The sequence below is a fragment of the Leptonychotes weddellii genome, chromosome 10 (genome assembly GCF_054177405.1).
Source record: "Leptonychotes weddellii isolate Sample4059 chromosome 10, ASM5417740v2, whole genome shotgun sequence".
Lineage (NCBI taxonomy): Eukaryota > Metazoa > Chordata > Mammalia > Carnivora > Phocidae > Leptonychotes > Leptonychotes weddellii.
The window spans coordinates 13,653,551-13,666,552 of record NC_138378.1 but is presented as its reverse complement, the minus strand read 5'-3'; the positions used below and the strand labels follow the sequence as shown (position 1 = coordinate 13,666,552).

Here is a 13,002-nt window from a genome sequence, read left to right as displayed (position 1 = left end):
AAAAAAAAAATCATGTTGAACTTCTATGAAAGCTTTTTAAACCTTCATGAATTCTATTTCATTTCATTTAGGATGTTCCCATCTTTGTTCAGAGACAATGACTTTGCCTTTCAATGATCTTTTCTTGTACTGTCCATATTTGGTTGCAGTAGCAGATTTTTGCTGACCTCGTTGTAATAGGTGTCTATTGCTGCATAACAAATTGGCCCCAAACTTAGCACCTTAAAATCATAAACACCATCTCCCAGTTCGAGGATCAGGAAGCCAGGAGTAGCTTCACGGGATGGTTCTGGGTCACAGTCTGTCGCGAGGTTAAAGTCAAGCTGTGTGCTTGGACTGCAGTCCTTTCAAGCCTAGACTGGGGCTGAAACTCTGCCTCCAAGTTCCCTCTCGTGTTTGTTGGTGGGGCGCAGTTCCTCACAGGCTGTTGGCGGGACCCATTGTCTCCTCACCCGATGGGACACTCCACAGATGGCTGAGTGTCCTCCTGACACGGCAGCTGAGTTCTGCCAGAGCAGGTGATCTGAGAGAGGGCACGTGCTCCCCAGATGGAAGGTATCATCCTTTACTCATCTTGTCTCATCAGGACATAGTTACCTCTCATTCTGCAACAGTTTATTGGTCACACAGACCCACCAAACAAAACCATCAGAGGGGCCACACAAGGGCAGGAATCCCAAGAAGTGAGGATCACTGGGAGGCAGCTCAGAGGGCGGCTACCCCACTCACAAAATAAATAAAATGGCGCTCCCTCTTTTCCCCCTTCCCTCAAACAGTTAATTTAATATATCCTGTTGCTGCTCCTGGAACATTGGTTGAATGTAGTGTGTGGAGCGTTTTTTTTAGATCAGTGAGATTTTCCAGGAAAGGATTGAATTACAGTTGTGTTTTGTCCTTTTTCGGTGTCACTATCCACTCAAGTTCTCGGCTTCCTTTGGAGTCCAAAGAACACAGAGGAATGGGGAGCCCGGTTCCCTGCTTGCTCTGAGCTCTGGGAGTCCAGCTCTTGTTACTCTTTTTGCTCCATGGACTAAAGAACAGCATCATCCTCGTGTGGTGACTGACCAGTAGCAGGTCATAACGCGACCCACCCTGACAATCCCTCTCACTGTGGGGAGAGGCAGTCTCGTGCATGCATCCCCCACTCAGCCGCATAAGAACGGCCTTGGACCTGGAATACTCACTTACCAAGAGATAAAGAGCTCACAGGCCTGTGCCAGGTTTGTGGCTGTGTGGGGGAGTACCTTCCCCCATTTCAAGCTTCACTGTATGCCCCTCTGTTCTGTGTAGGTGTGTGTGCCGTACGGCATCTGACCAACCCCACTGCAGTGTCTGTCCTCCATGAGGAGGGAATGGGGCCTCCTACTGGGGCTTGAGAAGGGTGTGTGGGGGTAAATTGCGCTGCATCAGCTCCTGGGAGAGATTTGTGGGCCATGGGAAATGGAGGCCCAAGGTGGAAGCTGATCTTGCTGTTCCTTTTCTATGTAAGTTAAGCATTGTTTTACCCAGTGCTTCACCGCACTGTGCTTTCCTTGGAGACTCGGATACCAAGATGCCATGGGCAGATGTGTTTGGAGTCCTCTCTCAGGACTGATAATCAGTGCATGTGGTTCTGCTCAACATTTATTTTAAGCCAGAACAAATAGTGTCTTGGGAGAGAGAAGAAATGTAAGAAGCTCAAAATCACCACAGAAGGCAAGTATCCACCATTTTTCGAGCCTGCTGTGGCCCAGCAACATTGCTATTCGTTTCATACACATTATATATGCCAATGCTCCAAACATGGTGCCACTTTGCAAGTCAAGAAATTAAGATGTATGAGATAAGGTCATTTGTCCAAAATTGCAGAGCCAGTATTTCAGACTCATGATGTAGATTCATCACAGCCCCGAATCCTCTTCCTTCCACTCTGTATCTATAGGAGGGAGGCCTCATAGCCACATACTCCCTCATCACCTCCCACTCAATTCACAGCACCAGCAAACCATGGAAGCAGATGGACAGAAATAAATTTGCTCATTTATTTATTCACCAATCAACAAGCATTTCCTGAAAGACTATTGTGTGTCAAGCTTTTCCCCAATGGAGATATTGGTGGTAGAACCAAGTCTTGACCATAGAGTGCCGCCCCATTGCTCCAAGTCCGGGAGCAGAAAGCAGAATTCCCAGACCACAGAGTAGGAATCCAGAGCTTCTTCCAAATGGCAGGAATCAGGCTATGAGAGAAAATCAGATTAGGGCTTCAATACAGGAACCAGCCAAATAATCTCCCCTTTCTTCCCCCAAGAAACCCCCCAAGACAGAGAAAATAGCAAGGTGGTAGCATTGTCGAAAAAGTCTTGGTATCAGGAGACTGAGTTCAAGTCTCAATTTACTGTAGGACTCTAAACTCAGAGTATTGAGCTAGATTATCCTCAAAATCCATTGATCCTTTGGGCTTTGACCCTAGATAACATGCTAGAGATGATCTTAATAAGAAATACTTAGTGCACACAGTGTTTTACAAAGCACTTTCAATTTCATTATGCCCATTTTAAAGATAAGGAAACTGAGACTCAGAGAGCCATATGCCCAGGGTCTTCACCCAGAGCAGTTGGAAGAGAATCAAAGCCATGAGTGATCCTACAGAAATCCTGGCCCTGGGGCCTGGGGAGCAGTGCCCTTGAAGGACAAGGGGGCTAGGCAGAAGCTGTTTTGGGGGAGGGATCAGGAGTCCCCCTGCTCATATGCCATGGCTGCCAGGGGCTTGGGATAGAGAGGACTGGTGGGGGGGAGATGGGTGGGCCCAGGCCCCTCCTTACCTTATTCAGGGGCCACGCAGACTTTCCCGCACATGCCCCTACAGCACTTGAAGTCACTCACACACTGGTTGTCGGTCTCACAGTAGTTGGGGGGGTTGAGCATCAGACACTGGCCAGTGACCACGGGACACCTGCCAGGCTTCACTTTAACTAGTGAGAGTAGAGTCACAGGTCAGAGGCTTTGTGCCTTCTGCACCACCCTTGCTTCCTGGACCCAGCCCCAGCCCAGCCCTCGCAGGGAGAATCATCTCTTCTCCATCCCCATGACCACCTCTTCCTTCCCAGGGCCTCTGTATCCCCTCAAGGCAGGATCTGGGTCTCCTCTCATATCTCCCTGTCCACGTAGGTGACCAGTTGTCCAGTACTGACTGGCTGGCTGGCTGCCATTTGCCTGCTTTTACCTGAATGGCCAGGTGACCACTGCCCAAGACAGACTGGCTGAGTAAATTCCTGTCTGGAGCAGTGTGACTCCCTGGCCAGCTAACAAATTTGACAACAATTCCTGGAACGGAGGAGACCTGGCAGGGCCAGCACCCAGGGCTGTCCCCCTAGGTGCTGCATTCTCAGGCTCACTCCCTCCCCATCAGCCCTTCCACCTCCTCACTTCGGTTGAAGATGTTAACAGGGTCCAGGCATCTGATGCCGCAAACATCAGAGCAACAGATCTGCCTCTCTGGACACTGCCAGTCACTCTGGCACTCAGGTTGCTCATATCCAAAGAAGCACCGAGAAGACCGTATAGAAGGGCAGGCTCCAGCTTTCAACGCTGTTGAAGAGAATGTCAAGAGTTAAGAAAGGAGCTGGGTGCTAAGTAGCCATCCTGACTCCTGGACAAAGCACCACTCTCCAGCAGAGACCCTCACCCAGATGACTGTCCACAAAGTGCAGAAAGAAATGCTTATCTGACCTCCACCAAGAGTGACAGGCTTGAGTAAGCCACACACGTGGGCAGATCCTGGAAAAGGGCAGAGGGCTCCCAGCTAAGGTTTCCTACCCCGGGGAAAACAAGGCTCCACAAAGGCAAAGAGGCAGTCTGGGGTTCTGGGGTAAGGGAGATGGAGAGAGACAAAGGTAAATAGAGCCAACAGGACAGGTTGAGAGCTAGAGCCAGAGGCAGAGACACAGAGACTGAAGGATAGAAACAGAGAGATGGGGAACAGGAGAGAGCCAGCGACAGATGACTGCAGATGCACAGATAGGGTGGAGAGAGAGAGTTAAGACCAGAGGGAGTGGGGCCTGGGCTGACTGGATTCTGGTAAAAGAGCACATCCCAATGCTCAGAAGCCCACACAGAGACCTTGAAGCCCAGATGGACATGAACCCACCCTGAGGGAGTTCTCTTGAAACCAAGCTGAGAGATCAGAGCCTCTAGAAGGAGACACCCTCACTCCACCAGGAGACCCCACCTGCGCCCTGCAGCCAAGAATGTGCCAGGGTGGCTTCAACTGACCATTTCCAACACCTTCTGCAGTCCAAGGTGCCAGGGTTCCCAGGACAAGAAGCACGAGAGGGAAGAGGCTGCTGGACTGCATGATGATAGGAGGTGTAGCTCTGAAGGTTGACGGCAAATCTCAGTATTTATACTTTTGCTAATGGGTGTGGCCCCAACAGAATTTCCTTGGCCCCTCCCAGCTGTGATTACACACACAGGAAGCTAAGTGAGACCAGCGATGTTGATACCAGAGAGATAACAGCTCTTTCCTGTCTCAGGCAAGACTGTGAGGCCAACAGTAACCGCCAGGGAAGAAATGGAAGAGGCTGGCCTGGAAGATGTCACAGGCTGATAAGGAGGCCATCTCAATAAAGGGCTAGTATCCAAAAATCTATAAAGAACTTATCAGGGGTGCCTGGGTGGCTCAGCCATAATCTGCCTTTGGCTCAGGTCATGATCCCAGGGTCCTGGGAGGGAGCCCCACATCAAGCTCCCTGCTCAGCGGGAGGCCTGCTTCTCCCTCCCCCACACCCCTGCTTGTGTTCCTGCTCTCACTATCTCTCTCTCTGTCAAATAAATAAATAAATAAATAAATAAATAAAAAAGAATTTATCAAACTCAGCACCCCAAAAAAACAAAAAAATCCAGTCAAGAGATGGGCAGAAGACATGAACAGACATTTCTCCAAAGAAGACATATAAATGGCCAACAGACACATGAAAAAATGCTCAATACCACTAGGCATCAGGGAAATACAAATCAAAACCACAATGAGATACCACCTCACGCCAGTCAGGATGGCTAAAATGAACAAGTCAGGAAACAACAGATGTTGGTGAGGATGCGGAGAAAGGGGAACACTTTTATACTGTTGGGGGTAATGCAAGCTGGTGCAGGCACTGTGGAGGACAGTATGGAGGTTCCTTAAAAAGTTAAAAATAGAATTACCCTACGACCCAGCAATTGTATTACTAGGTATTTATTCAAAGGATACATAGTGATTTGAAGGGGCACATGCACCCCAATGTTTATAGAAGCCATGTCCACAATAGCCAAACCATGGAAAGAGTCCAGATGTCCATCAACTGATGAATAGATAAAGAAGATGTGTGTGTGTACGTGTGTTTGTACATACATATACATATATGTACACACATACCACATCTTCTTTATCTATTTCTGTATCTATATCTATATATATAATGGAATATTACTCAGCCATCAAAAAGAATGAAATCTTGCCTTTTGCAAGCATGGCTGGAACTAGAGGGTATTACGCTAAGTGAAATAAGTCAGTCAGAGAAAGACAAATATCAGATGATCTCACTCATATGTGGAATTTAAGAAACAAAACAGATGAACATAGGGGAAGGGAAGTAAAAATAAGATAAGATGAAAACAGAGAAGGAGACAAACCATAAAAGATTCTTAACTCTAGGAAACAAACTGAGGTTTGCTGGAGGAGAGGTGGGTGGCGAGATGGGGTAACTGGGTGATGAGCATTAAGGAGGGCACTTGATGTAATGAGCACTGGGTGTTATAGGCAAAAGATGAACCACTAAATTCTACCTCTGGAACTATTAATACAGCATATGTTAATTAAATTGAATTTAAATTTTAAAAAAAAGGAGGCTATCTCATGTGTCCATTTGAACTGTGAATGTCATGGAGGCCCCAAGCCCATTAGCCTGGTGGAAGGAGAAGGCAAGAAGAGGCCAGCTACAAAGAAACTATGTAGATGTGGAGCTAAAACCACAGACGTGAACTCTCAGCTAAGACCTTGTGCAAGGCCCCCCTAATTCTCACATTCCTGGACTCTAGGGAACTGTGAAACTCTCTACTGATTGCTCAATGCAATTTCCTTCTCAAAAGTTCAGATGACATATCAGTCAACTAACAGGTATTTATTTCCCTGAAATATTGACACCATTCTATCTCCAGTGCCTAGTCCATACCTGATACATGGAAAGTGCTCACTAAACAATTGTCAAATAGAGGTGCCTGGCCAGCTCAGCCAGTGGAGCATGCAATTCCTGATCTTGGGGTCGTGAGTTCAAGCCCCACAACAGGTGTAGAGGTTACTTTAAAAAAATTAAAAATTAAATTAAATTTTAAAAACAGTTATCAAATTAAAAGGTGCAGAAGAAGAACTCTGCCCACAGCAAATTTCTTTGGAGCTCAGTTTTCCCAACTGTGCAATGGGAGGATACTAACAAATCAGCCCCTGTCAGAGAGTTGTGAGATTGAAGGTCTGGAAGAGCTGGACAAAGAACAAATGAATTCTATCCTTTACAACTGAAGAACATTGAAATGAATCTGAGACAAAGGTGCAAAGGGCTTCCAGGCCACCAGAATCAACATGTAGCTATTAGTGTGTAATTAGAGATGCCAGAGGGATGCTTCCTACCCCAAAATCCCCTACAGAGCTCCCAAGATAAGAATATATATATGGCTGCCATATATTAAACTTACTCCATGTGTTACCCCATCTGCGGAGATTGCTTCTAATTATCAAGACAGTGATCATCGTGTCTAAAATTCAACCCAAACTTGTCTAACTGCTCAGCCCAAGCCCTTACATCGTGTGACTTCTAGATGCTTGGGACTTCCCCATTCATTCCTCAAGGTGAAGGTTTGTGGAAATTCAAATAGACGCGAAAGATCCGGGCATTATCATGCAACAACGGCTCCACGGGAACTAATTAGTAAAGTATTCTCCAACAGTCAACTGTCAGCAGATCCCGCTGTGCAGAAGTCCCTCAACGTTTACATTCTGGTGGGAAAAGAAAAGGAAGAAAATTAGTGCGCACTGGGTAACTAGTAAGCGCCAGGTGTCCGCTCCTAGCTCGAGCTCAGTAGGGCAAGTAAGAGAGAGATGGAGGGTCTGACTTCCACCCATGGGTAATAGCATCGTCAGCTCAGACACCCTGGATTTGGGCTTTCACTTCCACCGTGAATTTGATTCCTCTCGCATGGGGATATGAGAGTGGGAGAATCTGTCACATTTCTCACTCTCTGCTGCTTCCTATCTTCCTCAATGCCACACTCAAGAGAGTGTCTGGAGTCTTATAAATGTTTGCGTCTTAAAGGGTGAAAGGGGGAATGCTCCAGCTGGAATTCTCCATCTGTGATTGATTATAAAAGCCAACTCCTTTCCGCTCAGAAAGGAGTCCTGTGATCAATTAGCAATGTCTGCCATGGGCGCCATAGGAGGATAATGACATTGTGTGATCATTTCTGTCCTTTGTACCATAGGTTCTAAGTCTTTAAATCATAGACTGTTACAATTAAAAGGGATCTCAGAGGTCATCTAGACCAGGAGTCAGCCAACTACAGCCCCCCGAGCAAATCCAGACAGCTGCCTGTTTTTCTAAATAAAGTTTTATTGGAACACAGCCATATATTCATTCATGTATGTATTTCTGTGGCTACTTCCCCACTACAAATGCAGAGTAGTTACAGCAGAGACTTAAACTTACTGCAAAGCCTAAAATATTTATTCTCTGGTCCATCACAGAAAACGTTTGCTGACTCCTGATCTACACCAAACCTCCAGCTTGCAGCAAGGGACTGAGGCCCTCAGGAGCAGGTACGAGCCCAGGGTTGCATAAGGACTTAGTTACACAGCACCAGACTGCGATTTTACCAAAGCCAGTTACTCCCATGCTGATCCTCAGAACCTGTTTGGTGGTGAACACTTCCCCTCCTAACCCCGGATCTCAACCTGAGACTGATTCACGGAGCCTGCATCACACACCCTCTGTTGCGTCTCCTAAATACTACGGATTCATTCATTCAGTTCATGAATTCTTATTTCCTGCCAGGTGCTGTGCTGGGCCCTGAGGCTGCAGTGAAGAAGACACATGGAGTCAATACCACACGGTCATTAAGAACCTAAATATGTTGGGTCAGAGTTCCCTGGGCTGGAAGAGAGTCGCTGAACCTCTCTGAGCCTGTTTCCTCAGGGTAGTATTGGTTTCTCCTACATCACATGGCTGCTGTGGGGGGGCTTTGGCAAGCACTCAGCACAGGTCTAGTCCACTCAGAAGGGCAGACATGGTTCTCATTGTAGTCAGCACACTGGGCACACAGGATGCTGGTGGGCTTGAATGACAGCCCCTGACCTTGGGCCTGGACCTTGCCTGCTCTGCCCCATTAAATGCCCAGCTGAGCCTTCAGGACAGAGCTGCTTCTAGGACACCTGGGGGCCCGGGCAAATATTTCTTGAGGGCCCTCTATCTATATAAACAATGTGATTAAAAAATATATTATAGGGGAGCCTGGCTGGCTCAGTCGGTGGAGCATGCAACTCTTGATCTCGGGGTTATGAGTTCAAGTCCCACGTTGGGTGTAGAGATTACTTAAAAATTAAAAAAAAAACTTAAATATATATATATTTGTAATATTAATTAATTATCTATAACGTGTAATAGTAATTAAATAGATATATTTGTAATATATATATATTTTAATTATACTTTAATATAATTAATAATAAATTAAATTTTAATTTTAGATATATATTTAATTATATTTTGTTATATATAATTATAATTTGTAATATATATATATAACAAAATTCACTACGCCCATGACAGGCACAGTGATTTATCCAGGAAGATTTAGAATAGTGAGAGGGGGTGCCGGTATATTGGCTTGTTGTCCAGTGAGAGCACATGAAGTTTCCTCTGTGTCCAGGCATCATTTCTTCCTCCACGGGTCCAGAAACCAGCCCTTCATGTTCCTTATGGTCCGATGTGACTAGTTTCAGATCTCCCGGGGGAAGGAAAGATGGCAGCCATGTTGTGACTCGGAGCGCCAAGGCTTTACAACGTTTGTATTAAAACAATGTAGACCTTTGTTGTGATTAATTTGCCCTGTTGTTTGGTCAAACACCAGTCTAGGTATCGCTCTGAAGGCGTTTTTTAGATGTGATTAAACCTTTAAATCAGTAGCCTTTGAGTGCAGCAGATTCCCCTCCATAGAGTGGGTGGGCCCCATCCAATCAGTTGAAGGCCTTAAGAGCAAAAACAGGTTTCCTGAAGAAAGTATTCCCTAAGACTGAAACCTAGAAAGCTTGCCTGACTCTCCAGCCTGCTGCTCTGCAGAGTTCAGGGGCAAGACTGCAACCTGAGCTCTTGAATTTCTAGCCTGCCTTGGGGGTTTCATACTTGCCAGGCCTCAGGATTACATAAGCCAATTCCTTGAAATGAAATGTCTCCTTCTCTCGCTCTCTTTCTCTCTTCCCCCCTCTATCTATCTATCATCTATCTATCATATAATAGTATCATGTATATTATGTGTATATTATGCAATATTATACATGTTAATATATGCATATATTATATTGCTTCTGTCTCTCCACAGAACCCTGGCCAATCCAAGCCCCTTCCCTCTGCATTCCCAACATCATTTCTTCAACTCCAGTTGCACCACTGCCCTGAGACTACATCATCCCATATGCCACCCCTCGCTACTGGCTTCCAACTGGTGCTTGGAAGTTTGCTCCTTGTTGTTAGCACTGGGGTAGCCAGTGGGCAGGGGGCCTTGTGGCTGGTGGGTCCTGCCCACCGACATGCTAGTGCCGCAGGGACCCAGGGCGCCTGTGAGGTTCTGCCCTCTTCCTGTGCAAATCCCTGAGGGGCGACAATATGACATGACAAATAAAAACTACCAAGACCAATCACAGAAGAAGGGGGAAAGTGGGGTTTTTGGTCCGTTAGGGGTATTTCAATGCCTTTAATGGCACATTTCCCCTGCTTTTGAAAAAGGGCCCCCATGCTCACGTTGCCCTGGGCCCTACAACGTAGGTAGCCAACCCTGCAGGGGCTCATGGGGGAAGCGAGAGGTGCAGTCCTTTTGCACAGGAAATGTCTGTTCCTCACCCAGCATGGCTCAAGTGTGACCCGGGAGAGCACCGGTCAACCAGAGGTAAAAACAACAAAAACCCTACCCCGAGCTCCCCATACTGATCCAAACAGCATCTTTGCCTTTCGCTAAAATGCATTATCTTTCTCAGTCTCAAAACCAAAAACCAAAACCAAAACACTTTCAGAATCCAGAAGTCAGGAGACCAGTTTCTCATGGCTCATTCCTGTATGGATAAGGCAGCCACTGGCTCTCTCTGTGACTCAGTTCCTCCATCTGTTCCAAGCTGATACCATGACTCTGTAAGAAGCAATGTCACCCTGCTTCCTTCCAGGTCATAAACACACCCCAGGAGTCTCAGCCCATGTTCTGACTTTTGCAGTTGTCTTTATAACTTAACTTGAAATACTCCCTCGAACAGAACACACACCATATGCAATAATGACTGAAGGGGAATGGAGAGGCAGAAACCAGGAGGGCTGGAGAAACAGCCCAATGGGGTGGTGAGCATATCGGGGAAGAATACCACCGAGCTGGGACAGAAAGAGCAGACTGAGAAGGAATTAGAACAAGGGCAGGGCGGGTCATTTCGGTCACCTCAGGAGATCCATGGGTGACAGAGGTGGCAGCCAGATCTCCCCACACCTCAGAGAGAAAAGATGACCTGGCCACTTCCACCCAAGAACATTTGAGTTTTACAATGTTTGAATTTCCTTCCCCAGCCACTCGTTGGATTCCTGACACAACTGGGGGAAATGAACTGTTCTTTTAGGCTCAGATGTGAATGGGTGGGGACCTCCCAAGTTAAGCAGAATCCAGGCAAACGTGAAAAATGGCCATCCATCCAAGATGGATGGAAATAACCAACAAGGGTAGATCTCACGTGTCTTCCTACCTACCCATTGAAGAGGTGGTTGCTGTATAAGTCAGGGCTCTACAATTTATTCCTTCAAAGGCTGAATGTCTCCCTAGGAGAAGACAGCGTTTTCTGTGAGGCCGATGAATCAGAGGTTGTGGTTTGCCATGAGGAAATGCTTATGGGTCTGGGAAGACAAAAAAGGAAACAGGTGTTGGACATGAAGTCACCGTGAGCAAGACTACCTGTGGAAGGCATGGAGGGAAAGAAAAACCGAATTTTTAAATTCTGGAGCAGAGCTAGAAGCAGCCTGGGAAAACATTTCCCCGCATCACTAGACTCCAGCTCTGCGCATGGAGTATAGTATGGTCTCCTGCAAACGTTACAGACTCCGAAATCAGTCACAACGGGGACTGATCCTGGCTTCCCCACTTAAGAGCTGTATTACTTCAGGCAGTTGCAGTCACCATCCCAAACATTTACTGGGAAGCATTTATGGAGGGAGTCACAGGGTTAAGTGCTTTGCATACTTTATCACATTTAATTTTCCCGTGGTACTGAGTAGGTACCAATGCTGTCCTGTTTTACAGATGAGTCTCCGGGAAGTTCTCCCTGCAGCCTGCCACGCAGTAGCAGGATATTGGGGGAACTGCAGCTGGAGGCTTCTTCATGTCCAGGCCTGAGGTCCGTAGAGAGCATCTCGGTGGCCCAAACAGAGCAGCGGGCCTGAAGATGATGGAGGACCCCCACTGGACAGCATCACTTCTGGCCCCCAGGGCCCTGTGGTCCTCAGGAGACGCAGCTGGAATCCTTCACTCAATGCAGGAACTCTGCTTGCCCTGGGCCTCAAATTTCCACATTTGTAAGATCAGAGCATTGGAACAGATGATCCCTAGAGGCGGCAGATCTAGAACTTCGGCCAGGATTTGGCCTTAGAAGTACCCCACTCCCACCCGCACCATACTCAGGAGCCAGAGAGACCAACCTTCCTGGAGAAGAATTCTAGAAATAGACACGATGCATACAGAGTCTCACAGGGAACCAAGTACTGTCACAGCCCATCTTAGAAGAAAAGGGAACCTCAGAGAAGTAAGCCCACTTGCCTAAGATAATATCGTAGCAAGTCAGCAGCACAGTGAGTCTTCAGAATTCAGCGACGTGCTGCCTCATTCTGGTGCCTTCACTCCCAGCCCCAGTCTGGAGATGCCCGAGATAGAAGCACTGCCCAGAGGATCCTTGAGGCTCTAAAATGGCAAGCAAGAGTGATGCAGAAAGGCAGAGAGAATAGGCAGAAGCCCTGCTGAGGGGTGAGGTATTGGGCAGCCCCCTGCCCGTGGGCCTGGGGTACCAGGATCCTGAGACCACTGGGGGCATCGATTAGAAGTTAGATGACCTAAACCAGACCTCCTCCTTGCAGCATTCCTCCTGACATAGGGGAGGAGTACATTGCTTTCCTGCATGTTCCTTGTGGCACCTGAATATCCTTGGCCCTGACCACCCTTTCTTTGAAGTTTGGGATGATGAGCTCCCTTCCTGGAAAGGCACCACTGAAAACTCTCCAGGCTTCACCTCATCTGGAAAGAACAAAGCCACAGGCTAGAAACCAGAAGTCCTAACACCCACCAAGCACTCCAATTCCTGCCTGGGGTGGTGGACATCATCCCTGCCACCCACCTTAGTCCCAGGGCCGGCTCTATGCACTCCTGGAAGCAGAACGGGCCACCAGTCAGTACTAGAGCACATCTGGCTGGCAGGCTGCCTGGGACACTGAGGAACTGGGTAGCGGGGTGGTGGGTTTGCTGACTGACCAGCTGACTATGGGATGACAGACTGAGGTTTGCAAAGCCAGGAGAGAAAGGGCAGTTTCTTCTGTACCCCCAGTCCACCCTTCCGTGCTCTGAGATTCTATGACCTCAGCCTCGGGCCTTCCCAGTCCCTCTTTGCTCAATCAGAATCAAATCACCTAAGCCTAGAATGTCAGGGGATGCTCATATTTGCAGTCACAAGTATGATGTTGATATTCCTGTCTCTCCAGCAATTCTAGT

At 47.4% G+C, this 13,002-nt stretch overlaps 1 protein-coding gene and 1 long non-coding RNA gene across 2 annotated transcripts; both read right to left on the bottom strand.

The window, feature by feature from the left end:
- Positions 1-2,007: 2,007 nt before the first annotated feature.
- SLPI (secretory leukocyte peptidase inhibitor) lies at positions 2,008-4,411 on the bottom strand. Its single transcript, XM_006735263.3, has 4 exons — positions 4,252-4,411; positions 3,406-3,567; positions 2,802-2,951; positions 2,008-2,216 (listed from the first exon to the last, which is right to left on the bottom strand). Exons 1-3 carry the CDS (start codon positions 4,331-4,333, stop codon positions 2,803-2,805), a joined length of 393 nt encoding a protein of 130 aa, XP_006735326.1. The 5' UTR covers positions 4,334-4,411; the 3' UTR covers positions 2,008-2,216; position 2,802.
- Positions 4,412-6,771: 2,360 nt separating this feature from the next.
- Positions 6,772-12,018, bottom strand: LOC145723683 (uncharacterized). The gene is made up of 3 exons (XR_014148939.1): positions 11,943-12,018; positions 11,001-11,144; positions 6,772-7,006 (listed from the first exon to the last, which is right to left on the bottom strand). It is a non-coding gene; the product is annotated as an uncharacterized LOC145723683 (long non-coding RNA).
- Positions 12,019-13,002: the final 984 nt, after the last annotated feature.

Excerpts from the sequence above, each read along its gene's own strand:
- SLPI (XM_006735263.3), bottom strand. The coding sequence starts at position 4,333 with ATGCAGTCCAGCAGCCTCTTCCCTCTCGTGCTTCTTGTCCTGGGAACC. Across the intron at positions 3,568-4,251 it reads TGCAGAAGGTGTTGGAAATG|CGTTGAAAGCTGGAGCCTGC; the intron begins GTCAGTTGAAGC and ends TCTCTTCAACAG. Across the intron at positions 2,952-3,405 it reads TGTTAACATCTTCAACCGAA|TTAAAGTGAAGCCTGGCAGG; the intron begins GTGAGGAGGTGG and ends TACTCTCACTAG.